At 32.8% G+C, this 19,694-nt stretch overlaps 2 protein-coding genes across 2 annotated transcripts; one reads left to right on the forward strand and one right to left on the reverse strand.

Moving 5' to 3' along the window:
• Window positions 1–13,335: 13,335 nt before the first annotated feature.
• On the reverse strand, window positions 13,336–16,304 carry OstDelta (oligosaccharide transferase delta subunit). The gene is made up of 3 exons (XM_072520740.1): window positions 16,148–16,304; window positions 15,765–16,087; window positions 13,336–15,222 (listed from the first exon to the last, which is right to left on the reverse strand). The coding sequence occupies exons 1-3, from the start codon at window positions 16,173–16,175 to the stop codon at window positions 13,729–13,731; spliced, it is 1,845 nt and encodes a 614-aa protein (XP_072376841.1). The 5' UTR covers window positions 16,176–16,304; the 3' UTR covers window positions 13,336–13,728.
• Window positions 16,305–17,827: 1,523 nt separating this feature from the next.
• Prosbeta2 (Proteasome beta2 subunit) lies at window positions 17,828–19,365 on the forward strand. Its single transcript, XM_072532385.1, has 4 exons — window positions 17,828–17,990; window positions 18,073–18,252; window positions 18,353–18,600; window positions 18,935–19,365. Exons 1-4 carry the CDS (start codon window positions 17,929–17,931, stop codon window positions 19,267–19,269), a joined length of 825 nt encoding a protein of 274 aa, XP_072388486.1. The 5' UTR covers window positions 17,828–17,928; the 3' UTR covers window positions 19,270–19,365.
• Window positions 19,366–19,694: the final 329 nt, after the last annotated feature.

Below are 19,694 nucleotides of genomic sequence, written 5' to 3' on the forward strand. Positions count from 1 at the left end.
TTTAAATATTTTATTAAACAGTAAAAAGGACAGTTTTAAAGGCAATACTTTTTTAAGTTACACAACACAAACTTTTATTATCAATTTAAAAAAAAATAAGTTCACAATGCATTAATACTAAAACTGTCAATTAACAAGTCATTACATACAAAGGTTTCGTTTTATTTAAATTGTACAAAATGGATACATGGTTTACATTCATGTCACTAGATGTCACCACTCTCAAGATAGAGCAGCCATTTTTAGCCCACTAATGACTTACGAGGTATTCATTGGAATAACATAATATTTTTTTTTATTGAGATACGAGGATTTCACTCTACGCCATCGGTATGTGATACACGAGACACTATACGTCTTATCAATCAAAATCAACGTCAATATTTTGCTGATCGCCACTGTCGATCCCAAACTCAAATAAACCGAACAGCTGAGCAGCCTACTTCTGCTTAGTAAGCTTTAAATTAGTTATTTATATCAATGTTTTCCTTTATTTGCTAATGTTCTATCTTCATATCTGATTTAGAATATTTTACATACTTTATTTAACATCTTTACTAAATTTTTGTTCCACTTTGGCTAAATATTAATTCTTATTGGATATTAAAAGGAGACAAAATCAAATTGATTCATATCATCTTTCCTATTTATATTTTCTTGCTATATTTGTACTATTTAGTCATTTTATATAATCCACAGGATGTTTTTGTGCCAATGTTAATATTTCTTGGACTATTTTTGCGCCTCTAAATACTTTCTCCCCGCCATATTTTCTGTTACACACGAAGTTAAATTTTTTAGAATTTAGACATGATACAAAATATTGAAAGATGTGTTGAACATTATTTGTTGCTATATTAATACAAAAGTATATATTTAATCTGTAAATAGGTAAATATTGGACAGTGATCTAGTTGAATCTCGTCACAAAGAAAAGTTTTTTTGATATTGTTCATATCTGTAGGGACAAATTAAGAAAATATTTTCATTTATAAGGTATGATTTTGTCTTACTTTTGTTTATGGTAGATTTTTTATACGGTACGTCTTGTTTGTATTTTTAAATAATTCTTTTATCATGCTCTATATACATAGCATCTATCTATTTATCGACCTATATCATTGGTTGCAATAAACTACGATATGTTGAAGTACATTATGAAACAAACATCCATATCACAGAAATACAACGTCAATTATAATTAAGTTTAGTCATGCAGATTTTAAAAGGATGTAGATTTATCTACATGAGTGTGTAACTAAAATATAAAACTTTCTTTTCCGTCTAGCTCAGTCTCTCAGATGTGAGAACGTCTTATCTTAATCTGCAAATCTGAAAAATGAGTGTGGCTAGGACAAGTTAAACAGGATAGCAACTAATCGTATTTATTGTACATTAGCTGACCTGCTGAACTTCGTTCCACCTTAAAACTGATAGTGTATCAAAGTTCAATAAGCTCCTCTTTCGATAACTGCCTTGAAAACACAACTGCACTTTGATCTTGTTGCAAATACACTTGGGACGTCAGTTGGGGCGTCTTTACGTGCCGCCACAAATAAGATGATGTTAGGCATGCGTTGCAACGCAGCAGTTAATTGGGGAATAATTATCAAATAAGGAACAGTCTGACAATAGAATCATGGCTCCATCAAGAATGTTTTTGATTGTCACCAATATCTTTCAAAGAAAGAAAGAAAATTCAGTGTCCCATTTGTCCGCTTTCTAATCAAATTTAAGATTTTATTTTAATATATTTTATTTGATTTTATTTTGTTTTATAGAATTCTATTTTATTTCATTTTGTTTTAGTTAATTTTAATCTTTTTTATTCTATTTTCTTCCTTTTTTGTACTTTTGGCTTCATGAAATTGATAGAATACGTGTTGATGGCTTCAGATGCTGGTTGGAAGGATTTTAGCTGAATGAGTAGATTTCAAGTTAATGGAGATGCCGAGGATTGAATACGTTGTAGTTTCAAGCAGCTATAGAGTTCTGCATAATATCTGCTACGGTGCCGCAGTTGTCATCACATGTATAGTGTATCACGAGACTTCAGGAAATTCCACCCATGTGAATAAGGTATGTCCGACAAGAAAACTTTAATTAAGCCAAAAGAAACCCATAAAAAGATTTAAATATATAAATGAATTTGCAGGCAAAGACATCATCTTAAATAGATGAAATATATTATAAAAATAATTTCGTCTTTGTAATTAACTGACGTGAAAACTGACATAATAAAACGGAGTTGCCAATTGACAAATAGATTGTGTCGCTTAAAGTGGGGCATTTACATTTTATATATGTCTATGGCATAGAATAGACTGGAGTAGATATGGGGTATGAATTGAGGAAATGAGGAATTGAGCGCCAACTATTTTTAGAAGGAGAAGAGTAACACAAAAGAGAAAGTTGAATGAAATAAATTAATAAAATTAAAAAAAAAATAAATAAAATAATTATTTGAAGAAAAATATCAAACATGTGACGTTACAAAGGTCAATGAAACAGTAATGTGCGCAAGTTTGTCAGAAAATACTAACATTTGGCGATAACTACCATTCGAAATAGACTACTGAATGAATGCTGAGCTTCCGATTGTTTCGTCGGTCGTAGCAGTTCGGTAAGTCAATGAGAAAATATGTCTTATCGTGTGAAAAACGTTTGTTATATATTATATACCATTTGTGTTAAACTTAACGAACAATAACATAAAGAAAAGATAAAATACTTATATGTAACACGGCGAGTACGACAAAAAGATAAGTTATTTTACACGTTAGTTAATATAAATCTGAAGAAATTATGCTACTGTACCATAAACACCTAGTTGATTATATTGATAATTATCTAAGACAGAAGTAGCAAAATAATTGAAATAAATTTGAAATAAATAAATCTAAAACTGATGATAAAATTGAAATAGGTACTTGATAAAAAATAGATCGTACGAATAAAATGCACAAAATTATACTAGACAATAGAATGTATTGTAGATTTCAAAGGGGTCGATTGACTTCATAAACCTTTCCACACTACGACCTGAAAGACCTGTGGAATTCCTACGTCCGAGAAAACCTATTGTGCGTTTAAGAAAGAGACATTGTTTACCTTGTCAGATTTTAAAATTGCCTGCAATTGGCGAAAAAATGTCCTGCAGACAATATGTTTGACCATTTCCTCCGCATTTTCGCATAATCTTTGCACTTGCTCTGTTAGTTTTGCCCATTTTACATAGATAATATCTAAGTGAGTAATGTTCACTGAGAAAACTTGTGAGTTTAAATTTCTAAAGCTCTAAAAGTATTTTTGGGTAAGGCTCAAACGGTTGTATTATATTTTTTGTATTGCCTTTGTCCTAAAATATTATCCTGTTGCCCTTTTCCTATTTTCGAACATTCTTCACTATGAGACATTTTGGCTTTGCCAAATTATATTATTTGGATCTTCCATTCATTTAAATAATATCTATTATAGAGTTCTGGAACCGTGTACCAGCTTATACAGGTCTATAGGATGGGTACGATACGTTGTTGGAGTCACTTAATAGTCTCAAAAAAGTATTTGGTGCCTGCGATCTAACACCTTACAGCCATGCAAGATATAGTTGACTGTTTCAGGTCTGTTGCTACAGTAAGGATGCCTGTTATTATTCTTTGCTTGTTTGCCATAGTTCTTCAGTTCTATTAGAACATGTCTATCCAATTCACATTTTGACATGTGCTTGACCGGGTAAATTATCACACTAAAAAGTTATGCTGTGTTTGAACTCAGGCTTTTTTACGCTAGTAGACGATGCTTTTTGGCACCCCACGGCCAGTTTTGGGCCAGAGGAGTTTGTAGCTGATATTATTTTGATAAGTTTATCGGCACTTTCATTATCATGTATTTGCCGCTGACCTGAAACCCATACCCGTTTGATACTATTATATTTCACCATTTTGTCGAGGAGCTCCTCTTGGTATGCTGATACTAACCTAGAGTCTACCTTAGGGCTTCTAAGAGCTCCCATGGACGCGGGTCTGTCTGTTTATATGTCGATCCGCTTCAGTCCAAAAGTTCTCATGTTTATTTTTCTTGCACAGTACAAGACTGCATAAATATCTACCTATCATACACAGGTATATTCTCCTAGTGGAATAGATATGTTAAAATTTCCACCACTACATAATATTCTTGCATCCGACCTTTCTGCAGTATTAGACCCGTCTGTGAGATAGGTATAAATCTCTCTGCAGTTTGCAGGTATAGCTCGCGTAGGCAAATGTCCATTTAGAAGAGTACTTTAGGCCAATATCTCGGTAACTTATAGTCAGAAATCATTATCCATTCGGTATTCCTGATTTCATTTATGATGTTACTATGTTCTAGTCTAACCATTACATTGCTCAAATTTTCTCACCGGCTGTATTCTCCTCCTCGCCTCCCCACTTATAACGATCTGCGAAGGAAGAAGGAAGATCTAGTAGGAACTCCATGAATTCCCCTGTTGTTGGTGTGCCCTTCATGGCCTCTGTGATTCCAAAGCAAGTGAGTTTTTGCACCTTGCTTAGTTTGGGAATGGCACTTTTTAGCTGCACCTTTGGCCACCATACCACTGGTGATACCATAATCTTATAATTCCAATATAACACTTCTGGTTTTAAATCCCACATTTTCCCATGAGTACGTCTGCCTAAGATTAACGTATCTACCGCCCTCTTGGTTACTCAATTTATCTGCTGATTCAAAGTAAGCCTTGAGTTTAATATTACTCCAAAATACTTTACTTTAATTGCCAGATTTAGATTTGTACCATTTGGGCCTAGAAGACCAAATACATTTAAATTTCTCCTTCTAGTGCACAAAGTTATTGTGCTATTCTTTACCAGTTGTTTAAGTGACTGTAATTTTCTAGGGCTATTTATTTCTATTATTAAGACGACTGTATCCTATTCCTACCCTTTCAGATGCTTTTAACCCACAACTATAAAAAATGACTAAAGAAGTATTAACTCATAAGCTTGTCTAAAATCTTGTTTTGAGCATAGCGTCTCTGAAGATATCTTCATATATTATATTGTGTAATTTCCATTCTTAAAATCTAGTCAGTTCGCTACGTTTGAGATGATTTACCCTGTGCTTATTGCTTATCTAAATTCGAGAAACAAAAGAGAGGTAGCTCTCTGACAGATGTAAGAAGAAACAAGATAAAAATGATAAAAGGGATATGATTACTAATGTGGACGAGAGATTGCGTCACTGGACCAATTACAGTCAACACTATTTAATGGCGACAGACAAGAACTGTCATTAGAAACCACAGTGGATACCGGACCACCAATATTACGAGAAGAGGTCGTCTATGCTATCAAAAACACAAAAGAAACAAATCTACTGGACCAGATGACTTGAATAACCAGATGACTATTGATTTAATAAAACTCATTGATGAAGATGTTATTGATGTAATGGTTGAACTCTTTAATCTAATATATCAGACTGTCACAATCCCCAGACAATGACTGCAATCGACTTTTGTAGCAATTCCCAAAAAGTCAGGTACAAAAACCTGCTCAGATCACAGAACAATAGCTTTAATGAGCCACACATTTTTTTGAAAATAATACACAACAGAAATGTTAAAACTCTTGAATATGAAATTAGTGACATACAATTTGGCTGTAGAAATGGTATGGGTACAAGAGATGCTTTGTTTGGCTTGAATGTGCTGACGCACAGATGCATGGACATGTACTTATGTTTTGTAGACTTTGAAAAGGCATTTGATAACGTTCAACATAAAAAGCTTGTAGATATATTAAAAAGCTAAAATATTGACAGTCGTGATATAAAAATTAAATCTAATCTATATTGGATTCAAACTGCCAAGGTAAGAGTTAACACCCAGAACACCCGAAACATCAAAATACAGAGAGGAGTCCGCCAGGGTTCCGTGCTGTCCCCACTACTCTTAAATGTCTACAGTGAAGCGGTATTTAGAAAAGCGCTCTTAGATTTAATAGAGAAATATCTATCAGTGGAGAAATTTTGAATGACTTACGTTTTGCAGACGATAGAGTAATAATGATGGATAATAGCATGAATACGAGCTGAAGATGAATTTGAAGAAAACTAAATGCATAATCATGACTAAATCAACAGATGCACACATCTAATTGATTATTGAAGATACTGTACCTAATTGAGAGTGTGGATAACTGCAAATACTTAGGAATATAACATAACATACATAAACCAGACTCTGCACTTTTAGTAATTATTCTAATATTGATTTTTCTGTTTTGTTCATCATTTTGCTCCACCAAACCAGCGATGCATAAGTAATTACGAGTTTGACAACTGGCATGTGACAAGAAAATTAACAACAAACGTTATTATAACATAGATACAGATTAAAGTAAAAAACATGAATTTTTGAGATTCGACCAGCAATTTTTTATCGAAGCAAAGAAAGCGTTGAAAGAAATAATAAAGCGTCTGAACCAAATCTGAACGGTAGCATATAGGTATGCCTGAGAATCGTTATTAGTACACTTAAACTCTCATAAATCAAATAGGTATTGTAAAAAAAGAAGATTTAAAGAAAATTGTAGTAGATTGGATTTGAAAAACTGTAGCTCGCAAAAATATTAACGACCAAATAAAAGGGTATTAAATAAAAATTAAAATAAAATAAAAATTGGTTTATATCAATTTAAAGATAAAGCTGAAATCGAAGAAGTAATAAACCTTGTAATTTATTTAATAACGTTGCACATAATAATAGGAAAAAGTAATTATTAAGAATTATAAAATACGAAAGAATATTCAATTATTACTAAAAATATGATGAAAAACGCACTTAATTTCAAATGTCACAATAACTAATTAAATTAATAATTATCACTTATAAGATTTCATCATCATATATGTATATCAAGATTTCACACTGATGCGTAGAATCGTCAATACTAATCTCCGAGCCCGCCCCTGCTGGATTATATGAGAACTGTTTCAAAAACATATGATTTGGCGGTACTCGAATCCTCGGAAAAGTTCGGAATCCGACGACGGAGAGGCTTCTGGCTGGACTATCCTAATGAACAGGGCCACAATTAGGGGTATATGACACACAATATATAGATGAACTTTAACTAGTGTGGGGAAAATGGAACGAATTAAATTATCTTGTGGAGTTAAATTTGCAGATACAATATCTTCAAATATGTTCAATCAATTATTAGAGGATATATTTAAGAACACTATAAGAAAGAAAGTACTAAAATAATTAAATCATTTACAATATATTGACGATGTAATTCTGATATGGTAATACTAAAACAGGTATAAAATTTATGTTTGGAAAGGGAATTTAAAATGGAAGGAACATGTCTAGGCCTTTATTCAAGAGCAGATATAAAAGTACCAATGAAATAAATAGGTAGTTGCTATTGGTAAAATTATAGGAAAATTATAAGAAGTGTTTTGTTCTTAGTATAGTAGATTTAATAAAATTAACAACGATTGATGTACAACTAAAGATGAGTATGCAAAATCGTAAAAAGATTACTGTCTAATAACATACCAACGCTCAGCTGTATATTATAATTAATGAATGTAAGTTTTTGTCTTTAATTTGGAATGTTTCAAGTCAAAGAGTTTTTATGAATCCTTTTTCCAGACTCATATCATAACATTTAAATTGAAACCGCGAGTTATCGAGAAAAAGCGCTGTTTATATTCTCTAGCTGAAATCCCAATATTCAATTTACAACTTACCAAAATTTTGTCATTGTTATAATTACTGAGATAATTCCTAATAAAATATTTTACCTTATGTCCCCAACAGTGTTTTATTCAATTTTACTTTTAGGTAGACAACCGTTGTAGGATAAACTACAACGATGTGAAGTAGAGATCAATGAAGAAGATAAATTACAACGATGTGAAGTAGAGATCAATGAAGAACTACGTATTAAAATAAAAAATTGGATTATCTCCTTTTCCTTCACTACAAAAATTAGTATTTTCCTGTTCCATCTGTTGTGTATTTAACACTTTGACTCCTATGTGCATCATACATAATACACAACAGGTACTCTCCCTGAATATATGTGTATGAATTTGATACAAGAAAGTAGAACGCATTCAAGCGACGGTGTATGTGGTCCGAACGCAGTTGTAGTGTATTTATACGTGTATTATCATTCCTTTAGGCTGTGGTATCTAATTTTCAATCTTAAGTCGGTGTTTGAAGCAAAGCTAAATAAAAGAGATATGATGGCGCTACAGAGCAACACAAAAGTTATTACAGGAAAATGGTTCGACAAAAGAAAGGTCAGGAACATTTTTGACTACAAAATATTGTCCAGAAATAGTCGACGCTCATACAAAATCAGGAATAAAAAGAAAACCGTCTATAATTCTGTTAAATCTTACGTTGACGTCTCTGATCAAAAAGCTTCCTACAGTAATCCCATCAGACGTTCTATAAAATGGTATCGGAAAGAGGGAGTAGAGTTATTGACAAATACAGCCGTAGTGAATGCTTTAATTCTGTACCACAAAGCTTTGAACAAAAAAATAGATGTAACACAATTTCGCGAAGAATTAGTGACTGCCATTTGCAAAGACAATAATGTTACAAAACCTCAACAAACACACCATAGGCTGGAAGAATATGACAAAATAGGACGATGTGTTGTATTTTACAGCCCACTGACAAAATCCTTTGAATCCTAAGAATTTCAAACAGTGCAACACTAGGTGTACTGGTACTGAATGTAGAGATTTGTTTTTTTAAAACACATTTAGATGTTTGCTTATGTTTTTTCTTAATAAAGTTTCATAAATAATGTGTATCAATTTCAATACATATAGGCTATGGGTAATGACATTATGAAAAGTCGTCTAGGTGAACTGCGTGTATCAAAAATAAACACACCCTACAAAGCCCTTTTTAAATAAAAAAAAATGTCATTATATGAATTCACACATACATATAGAGCATTTTATTAAAAAACATGAACAAAAAAGTCGCCAAGCTGTCACAACTTATGCGGATTAATAAGCCCAGGACTTAAAGTGTTAATGAAGCACAGGCTAACAGAACATAACTATTTTTTATCTATCTATATATGTATAAGGTTAGGACAAGTCACACTGTTTGTCCGGTAGAGTAACTACGCCATCTAGAAAAGAAATCTGAACTACCGAAATCTGACGTTTTAATCATATTTTGTTCTTGAAACGATACGTTTGATTTATTGCTAATTCACTCAACAAATTAATTATTCAAATATCCTTACTCGGAAATTTTACTCATCATCATCATCTTTGGTTCGACAATCCTCTGTGAATCCTGGCCTGCTCTAAGATTAGTCGCCATTCTGTTCAGTTTCTTGCCATCTTCTGGTGTCTAGTTTACCTATAAAACGGTTACTGTTACATATAATTCAATCAATCATAGCAGCGTACACATTCGCAATGGCATCCGAATGAGAAATTTGTGACAAGCTAAGACAGAACCATAATTTAGATTTTTAGAGATTAATAATTTAGTAAATTTGAAATAATTTAATCTATTCTTCTACAAATACGACATAAAATATTGCATATTATGTCTATGGTTGCCGTAAATCAATTAAACCGGGTTAATTTTTCTATGCACACCAGATAAAATTTCACTGTTCACTGAACAGTACTGATTCCGTTTAAAACATGGCTGATTCCGTCTGCGCGAATGATATGCGCGTACTTATCTTGACAAGCAGAGTTGGCATTCTGATTGTTATTTATTCTGTGACGTCACTCAAGCCTGTCTAATTTTTCAGAAGTGTCTACTGTTCCAATGCAGTATTATTATATAAAACCATCTTCCTGTCTCTGTTGTCTTTGGGATTGTAATAGAATTTTTTTTTGTTGTAGCCTTCCGTTTTTCATCCTGTGAATGTGTTGCCTCTATTTTTCTGTATAACCAACCATATCTTATCTTTTATAGCGTATAAATTTTGCTGATTACGTATGTCTCTACTTTTATTAGATTTTACTCTTAGTTTTGCTTTTTATTTCGATGTTCAGCACAAGCAACTTATGTTGTTAGAGGTTCTCAATTTTTTAATTTTTATAATTAATTTTTAGTTAACTGGTTTTGTTTAGGTATTTAATATTCATAATTATTGCTAAAACGTATAGAAATTATACCCATTCGTTGATTGCCATAAACGAAATAAAGATAGGAAAGAAAACTTAATGCTTATTATAAACACACATCATACGACATAATTTGAAGTGGAAATTGACCTCGACAACGACTGCTGAGACATGAATCGATAATTCAAATAGTTTGTAAAATAGTTTGTTTTTATAGTACGTAATATAATCATGTTCTGGATTATATTACAAACGTGCCAATACGGTGTATTAGTCATGTGGGCGATATCCATATATGCAAAAAGGCCAGTAGAAAAACCAAACAATTCCGATTGTGAAGATAAAACAAAAGGAGAAAATATAAATTTAAAATCATCTCGAAGTAATTATGAAACTAAGAGTTTTGTAAACGATATTAGGTACACTATGGCCAGAATACTTGACAGACGCCATGCGAGAGAATTATATAAAAAATTCACCAAAATCCATAAATGGATTTTTTTGGAAACATCTTCTATTCAAGGATAAAAACAAATCACAAGAGAATTAACTGTTGTCTTCTTCTTTAGAACAAGTAATAGCGGGGAAAAAGTTAAAAGATATTGGTTGGCTTATATGTACTGAAACTAACAACTCATTGTAAATTATTTTTCAAGCAAACAACGCTAATGGCAAAAGAGACGAATAATTTAAAAATTGTACATAAAAAATTGTCAGAGTCTGAAAACTCCAATGACCACATTTACTCCATTTTAATTTTTATAACAATATCTAAAATTACCAGACGCATTGATACTGAACTGGAACAACAAATAATAAATGAAAAAAATATTGGAGGGAAGTACTTAGACGTGTGGTAGCGACAGTTAAATTTATTTCTTCATTAACTTCTTCTTAGTTTCGTGATAAAAATGAAGTGTTTCTTAGTGAAAATAATGGGAATTATATAGGTCCTTTGGAATGTTTGCGGGAACACAACATGAAAAAATAAGCAAACTGCGGCACCGGCACTATTTGTCGCGTACATTAGGTCGACCTATGTGATGAATGTCTCTCTTATATCGAAAGATATAGAGAACTCACAATAGTGAACGAAATTTCTACCTAATTTCCGAGATTTCTACCTAATTAATCTCATAGGTAGGTACTGATTAAAACTTAGAGAAAGTTATTTTAGAATTTTATTATAAAAAAACGGCAGAAAATGAAATTCCAGAACATGAAACAGGATTCAGTGCATGAATATTTTAAAAAATCATTAAAAAAAGATCTGAGGGATATAAAAATAGGGATAGTGATGTTAGGAACTTCAAGATGATCAAGAAATACAAAAGTAAAACTCTACAAAACAATAATACGCCCAGTCCTAACATATGGTTCAGAAACCTGGACTTTAACAAAAAGCAATGAAAGTATGTTAGGATGTTTCGAAAGAAAAATACTAAGGCGCATCTATGGAGCGGTAAATGAAAACGGTGTCTGGAGAAGACGATACAACTTCGAACTCTATAGGATATACCAGGAACCAGATATCGTAAAACACATAAAGATAGGACGTCTGAGGTGGGTAGGCCATGTAATGCGGATGGAGCAAACCGACCCAGCTAGAAAAACGCTCCTTGATAGACCTATTGGTCAAAGAAGAAGAGGAAGACCCAGAACAAGATTCCTAGATAACATCGATGAAGACATGAGAAATATGGAAATACGTGCTTGGCGGAGGAAGGCGATGGATAGGGACGACTGGAGAAAAATTCTTGGAGAGGCTAGGACCCACACAGGGTTGTAAAGCCAAAATGATGATGATGATGTTAGGAACTTTTCATGGAGGAATTAAAATGTTATGAACAAGATTTAAACCTAACAGAATTTAAAAATGAAGTACCTATTACAATTTAAGACGTTTATAAGGAAAGAAAATATTATTTCGCATGCATCTATGTGGTCATTTATTCAGGAAAATTATATTGCAATATTCCCAAATTTAAAGACAATTCTGAGAATTTATTTAACTCTACCAATGAGCAATGAAAGCGGTGAAAGATCATTCTCAGTAATGGCCAGCATAAAAAATTTAAGATCCACATTAGTCCAACAAAAATTAAATAGTTTATCATTACTTTATATAGTATGTGTTATTAAGTAACTCTATTAATTATGACCAACTAATTGACGAGGTTGCGGAATTAAAAGTGAGAAAAAAGGCAATATAACTGCAATCAATCTGGGTATATTTGTTCAATATTATTGTTTATTTAAATAAATTATGTTTATTCAATTTTTGTACATGTATATTATTTTTTTTAAATCTGGTAACCAAAAAGGCCTACATACAATCTACTATATGCATTGAAACCAGTAGCGCACCTAGAATTTGCCTTTGGGGGGGGGGGGTTTTAGTTGGTCACCAAATTTTTTTTATGATCTTACCTCCATTTTGAGTCCTTCAAATGTGTAAGTAACAGGGTCAGAATAGGGTCCTGGGGGGGTTTTAACCCCCACCCCTCGGTGCGTCACTGATTGAAACCAAACTGCCAAATGCGAAGTACATGTCGTGACTGAAAAATATGCAAGGAATTATAATGTTGCCTAGGGCCCACTTTAGCCTTAGTCCGCCACTGGCTCAGTATTACTATTACCAAAGTATATTTCTAAAGAATAGTATATTCTTTTAGCATTAAACTGTGCTATTACCCTGCAGTCCTCACATTTATGTATATATTCTTTTTTTATCATGAAATAATCCGTTTGGAAGCGATTTTGTCCACTTTTGTATTTAATAAGTTAACTTCTCTATTGAAAGTATGTATTAAAAACCGCCATATCTAATGCTATTGCTAATTCCAGCATATCATCTCCAGCTTCATTTTTAGTTCCAAAGTATCCTCTCTTGGATTGGTCCACATTTTCTACCGTTCTCACCTAGACCAGTTGAAGGAGCCTTCAATACACACTCATAACATTCATAGAACATTTTACCAATACAACAAAATTGCAGTATTACCTCACACCCACTTTCATTTTTCTGTGTAGGCCATGATCCCTCTGTAAGGACTGTCCTAGAAAGCCAATGTATTGTTGCATATATACTGCCACTAGGAGGCACATACATAATATGGGATACTGTCCCAGAAAGAGAATAAGGAAAAAATAATTGTTTCTATGTTAAAGAATCCACAAATAAAAACACATCAAATAGTTTTTTTTTTATTTTTTATTCATACTTTGGGTTTTATTACAAAATTTCTGTGACAAATTCAAAAACAATTACCACAATTACGATGTAATCATACAAAATCCTTTATGTACAACTTAATTCTTGATAAAATAGTAAGTGGATAACAAAACAAGCTGTTACTAAAATGCCCACTCAAATTTTTATACCATAACTTTTACAAAATAAATAATAATAACTCAAACAAAAAACGATAGCCATATATTCAAATATAGATTATCTTAACATAATCTTACCTTAAAAATCTCAATATAAATAAATGAATGGAATTTAAATGTTAGCAAAAGTTTTTGTACAAAAAGTTCTCTGTATGTGAACAAAATACCCGCTTCATCAGCAAATAATGAACAGTACTTATTTTACTTATCAGCCTTATCTTGCTTTCTACTGGCAGCTAAATGACTTAATAGCTTGTGCCCAGAGAGGAAAGTAAAACCTCCTATGGGAACTAACCAGGCGCATGTGACGAACATATCTAATTTCAACCAGAATAGAGTGAATAGTGCTAATATAGATCCAAAACCCAAGTGGAAAGGTAAAGCTAGTACTGTAAAGTTTCCTAAATTTATTCCAATTCTACCCCAGCAAATTAGAAGGATCAAAAATGGAGCTGCAGTTAGGGCAGTGAAGAATAGGGATACTGCTTCTGGTGGTCTTTTTTCTGCAGGGCGGAATAAATGCTGGATCTCAGGTTTAGGTCCTCTGGCTGCTTTAACATCTTCTTTAGCATTTGGACCTAAATTAACCTCAATAGTACCCAAACCCCAGCGAATAGGATTGGTGATCAAAGCATCTCCTAAGATGAGTTCCATTTCGAAGTTACCTGACTGAGAAAGTTCCTTTTCTAAGTTAACTTCAACTAAATATAACTTACTGCTGTCTTGTTCAGCTACAAATATTATTTCTTTCTTTCCAGAATACAACCTAAGGAAAGCTTGGTGAACTGTTCTGGACAATGAAAATTTAATCAACAAACTTTGACTGGAATCAGCTTGTAAAGCCTTAGGAAGTTTATTTTTGTATGTCAACTTGGTTAGTTTCACAGCAGCCCCTCCGTCAGAGTCACTGAGACCAATTTCCACAGATTTAACAGTAAGAGAACCCAAAGCTCTTACTACAAAGTCTGCTGAATGGCTACCTGCATTAATTACTACTTTATATAGACCAGGATCTAGTTTCAAAGGTAATACGAATTCAGCCGAGGGAGCTCCAGCTTTTAAAGTTTGTTTAGATAATACAACACTGTCATCTGCCAATTTTGTGATTTTTTCAGCTACTACAGGAGAAGGGGGTGTTTTATGAGGCACTCCAAACAGATTGCTAACTTGTACTTTCAAATCTGGTTTATCTGCTGAGACTTGAGGTGTTCCTATAATTGAGATACTGACAGGAGACACACTACTGCTAGATAATGCTAGGGAAGCATCTAAGAAAGACAGTACTCCTTTGGCAGCTTGTACAGTTTTTCTTGTCAACAAATAATTTGCAAATTTGTCAGCTTGTACTGCTGTTAAAGGAGAATTACCTGGCAATCTAAATAAACCTGTAAGAAGTAAGGATGTGGTAGTAAGCCCACCTTCCCATTGCAATAACTTTCCATCCACTTCATCAGCTTGCACAACAATATCTTCTACCCTGTCCAATGCAAATTTTCCATTGTCTCCTAAAAGAGAAGCTGCATGTACAGCTTGTCCTAAATTTTGAAGGCTATCATCTTCTTTCAGTTTTGCTTGAATTGCTTGGGATACTTTAGCAGGTCCAGGTATTTGTTGTTTTAGGAGAGTTAGAATTTCTAAAGCATAACGAATATCTGCTAAAGTAGACTTATTATCTTCCAGAGCTGCTTGAATTGTCTAAAAAAATAAAAGATGGTTAGAAATAACAAAACACAAATTACATATAGTTAACAATTATTTACTAGAAGTTATACAATTAAAAGAAAATAGAGAGAAGATCGAAAACTGGAAAACACACATGGTGGTTATTATAGCTGTTGTATAAAATATTTTCTCTAAGATGTGCCACTATATAGGTGATTGTAAGATTACATTTGACTTTTATACAGAAACTTGGTATTTGGATAAAAAAAAATTTTATGGTTAGTTGGTTTTGATTTTATTGATAAGTAAACAAACAACTACTATTGCAGGTTTTATTTTCGGCATATAGTTAGCTAAAAGTGTTACTAACTAAAGCTCTATGTGGCAGGCTCATATTTACATTATAAAATCCACAAAAATCTACTAAAAATAGTTGAATTGAATCATTTATAAAGGACCTATTTAAAAATGCATACATTGGTAAATTATCGCTTTAAATGATTAAAATTAACTATACAATAACAGACAACTTGGAAAAGCTTAATGTCAGAGGCCTATATATCTCAGTACTCTACCTTTATGATTTCTGGGGAATGAAGAGCTCCTTGACATCCTAATATATTCCACGTACTGTATACATAAAATGTACTTTCAATACTTTGATGCTTAAAGTTTTTCTTCAAGTGAGCACAGTTGTCTGCTGTTTGCTTTTTATCGAGAGGAACTGTAAGAATTTGATATCCTCTTGCTCCATAGTATGAAGAAATAATATCATCCCCATCAACTTTCAGTGTTTTTTCCAAAATCTGAATAAATTTGTTCTTATCTGCTTGGCTAATGTAACCTCCTATACTTGCATATGTTGTGGCACAGAATAATGCCAAAATTATTGAAAATACTAAAATAAAATTTTTTAAATTATATTCGGAATTACTAAATAAACGTTGAGAATACTAACCTAGGATAGAATAAGTGGAAATCCTCATGTTTAGTTATTATTTTACAACAAATTTCACCGGCTCATAACTTCTTGACACGTACGTCCTGGACACACTTGACATGCCCAATGCAATAGTGACATGTGTAAACGTCAGTCGAACCAGACCAATAACCAGAAAGACGACAGACCAATAAAATATTTGTTGATGTCACGCAAAACGCAAACATACAGATACAATATACAAAAATGTCAAGTTCGGAACCAAAAAAACAGAAAAAAATGTTGAACCACTAAAATAGTTTATTAAAATTATTTACGATTAACAATGTTACGATTCAAATTACTGTACACTCGTGACGTAATTTAGGGCTCGTAACCGTGGGACCCACGGTTCGTAGACTTACTACGGTTGCCTCTTCCGACTAACCAATGAACATTAAGCCCGAAATTACGTCACGAGAGTACAGTAATTTGAATCGTAACCATAGTATAAAAAGAAACTGTGATTTGTGATTAAACTGTGTCGTAACATTGTTAATCCAGAGAACCACGAACACAGTGTGTGTTCGTAGTTTTCTGGTTAATCGTCGTTTTTATGTCTTTGATGTGTGGAAAATAGTAAAGATAATTATGAAATAAAGATGTCTAGTTGATTATAATACCTAATTATGGAAAACTGTTGATATCTAGGCAGTTTGGTACTTAAAATTAATCAGAACCGGTTGTTAACGTTTATCCAATGTTAATGCAGGTTTTATGTAAATCTAGGACTTCAATCTCCATTTTACACTGAAAATTTGTCGCGTATACTGAATTTTCATCAATACTGGATTAAATATTGAATGAATTACCGAATTAAATAACTATTTTTTCCATTTTTTTTAATATCTTTCCTTGATTGATCATTAATGTCTAATGGCATTCTAAAATTTCATCAATATTATTATTACGTTAATACACAATGAGATTTTAAAGTTTTAACCTACCTTATAAAAAGATACGAAGACAATAGGTACGATGTACAACTACAATAAATAACGTTTCTTCGATAATTCAAAATAAGTTTTTATAGAAAACAACACCAAACTTTCAAATACAAAAATATAAAGTAAACTGAAATATTTAAGAAACGATAAATAATAATGCAAATAATAAACTGAAAGATAATTACAACGAACAAACTGTGATAATAAATGGGTTTTGTATTCTTGTGTACTCTGGTGACGTAACTCAAGCATCCCCACCCCAGTCGGAAGAGGCAACCGTAGTAAGTCTACGAACCATGGGTGGTACCACAGACCACTAGAGGTTAGGTGATCTGTGGGTGGGACCAATTGTGAAAGACGTCCTAAATTATTTTCTGTGATGTGTGTGACAAAACCATAGATGTATAACGGTGGTATAACACAAGACAAGCATTCTGTAGAGCCACAGAATAAATAACAATTGTTTATTATTCTGTGGTAGAGAGGAGTGACGACATGATTCGATATTGTGTCTCTATCTTACATCAAGTAGGTATAGCAGCGTCTCTTTTTGGTCGGGAGAGAGCGAGTGGGGAGTTTCAATGCTCTAGAGAGAGACATATCAAGCAATAGCAAAATTGTTGTGGTCACTATTCGTTACCGCTTGCTCGGTCTATGGACTATAGACAGAACGAATATACCAAACTGTCAATTTTAACATAAAAGTGACAGTGACATAGCGATAGCGGTTTGTGGTCGGGTTGGATTGTCAACAATTTTGCAAGTTGTGTAAACTGTTAATTTAATTTGAGTTTTAGATAAAATTAACTGAAAATGGCTACAGTTTTGTGTCCAGAAATACCAGCGTCTGGTTTTTCATTCGAAAATTGTAAAAGGTAAATATTTTATTTTTCTTTATAGAATTTTAAAAGTCGAAAAATTGCACTGTCACCTAACCTCAAAATACAACTCTTTCAGAAATGCAATTCTGGAAAATAAGGGCCTTGCTCTTCCAAAAGCCACTAAAACAGGCACTACCATCGTAGGAATAATCTATAAAGATGGGGTTATTCTTGGAGCTGATACTAGAGCTACAGAAGACACCACAGTTGCAGACAAGAACTGTGAAAAGATTCACTTCCTTGCACCCAATATGTAGTAAGTATAGGATTATTGTTTGCAATATTGATACTGTTGTTTATATATTTGTAACGCTATAATTGAAGAATGTTGCATAAAACACTTAATTGATTTTTAGTTGTTGTGGTGCTGGTACTGCAGCAGATACAGAAATGACCACTCAGATGGTAGCTGCTAAATTAGAACTCCACAGATTATACACAAACCGAGTTACTAGAGTGTGTACAGCAAATCAATTATTAAAACAATATTTATTCCGCTACCAAGGATATATTGGAGCTGCTTTAATTCTTGGGGGTGTTGATATTGAAGGACCACATCTATATATGATTCATCCACATGGATCAAGTGTTGATCTTCCTTATGGTAAGTTAAATATTATATTTCTTTATCAGTCATTTATGTACTTAACATTAATTTTGAATAGAATAAGGTGATTTATGGCACATAGCTGTTGCTAAAAGTTAGAAAAGATAGAATCCCAGCTTGACTGCAGTATCTCAATACCAAAATAATATGAACTGATTATGTAAAATAAACTAGAAATAAATAATTCAAGAAAAATCAAGTGGATTGTGACAAATTAAGATTTAAAATGCCTGATGTTGGTAAAAACAGAGCAATAGAGAATTTGAAAATGACTATCTTAATGTACTTACTAATGTTTTTGAATAATTGTTTGAATCATCTACTTTTTTAGGCACAATGGGTTCTGGTTCCTTAGCAGCCATATCTGTCTTTGAATCCCGCTGGAAGCCCCAAATGGAAGAGGAAGAAGGTGTCCAATTAGTAAGAGATGCTATTGCAGCTGGTATATTCAATGATCTAGGTTCAGGCTCCAATGTAGATATCTGTGTAATAAGAAAGGGTTCAGTAGACTACAAACGAACCTATGATGAGGCCAATAAAAAGGGAGTTAAACAGGGATCTTATAGATATCAAAGAGGAACAACTGCAGTGCTTAGTACTCAGGTGGTGGATGTTGAAGAAGTCTCAGTGATTCCTATCGAGGCTGAGCAAATGGATGTTGCTTAAATATTACAGTTAAATAAATGTCATTGTATTCTTTTTGGTATTTACTTTAATATAAAAATAAAAATAACAGGTTTAAATATTTGATAATATAGTAAATTTTAATTTTGTTTTAACTTCCTTTATTTATTGCAATCTGTTATCAATATAACAGTAAACAATATGTATGAAAGAGAGAAAAAATGACACAGTTGGAGCTACACGAAATGGTGAGCACCTTTTACCTATATTTAGTTTATATTACCAAATTTCTGATTTTTATACAAATGAGTAACTTCTATCTAGTTTCTATTTCGATCAGATGATAGTCTCTTAAAGTATACTAAGTGATAGTTGATTCTTTAACAGTTTCATTATTCAGGTTATGATGAATAACCTTGCTTGGCACATACCAGGGATTACAGACATCAAGAAGGACTTTGTATTGC

Source organism: Diabrotica undecimpunctata, chromosome 1, assembly GCF_040954645.1.
Source record: "Diabrotica undecimpunctata isolate CICGRU chromosome 1, icDiaUnde3, whole genome shotgun sequence".
In the NCBI taxonomy this organism is placed as follows: Eukaryota; Metazoa; Arthropoda; class Insecta; order Coleoptera; family Chrysomelidae; genus Diabrotica; species Diabrotica undecimpunctata.

Excerpts from the sequence above, each read along its gene's own strand:
- Prosbeta2 (XM_072532385.1), top strand. The coding sequence starts at position 17,929 with ATGGCTACAGTTTTGTGTCCAGAAATACCAGCGTCTGGTTTTTCATTC. Across the intron at positions 18,253-18,352 it reads TTCCTTGCACCCAATATGTA|TTGTTGTGGTGCTGGTACTG; the intron begins GTAAGTATAGGA and ends ATTGATTTTTAG. Across the intron at positions 18,601-18,934 it reads AAGTGTTGATCTTCCTTATG|GCACAATGGGTTCTGGTTCC; the intron begins GTAAGTTAAATA and ends CTACTTTTTTAG.
- OstDelta (XM_072520740.1), bottom strand. The coding sequence starts at position 16,175 with ATGAGGATTTCCACTTATTCTATCCTAG. Across the intron at positions 16,088-16,147 it reads TTCCACTTATTCTATCCTAG|TATTTTCAATAATTTTGGCA; the intron begins GTTAGTATTCTC and ends ATTTTATTTTAG. Across the intron at positions 15,223-15,764 it reads ATTCCCCAGAAATCATAAAG|ACAATTCAAGCAGCTCTGGA; the intron begins GTAGAGTACTGA and ends TTATTTTTTTAG.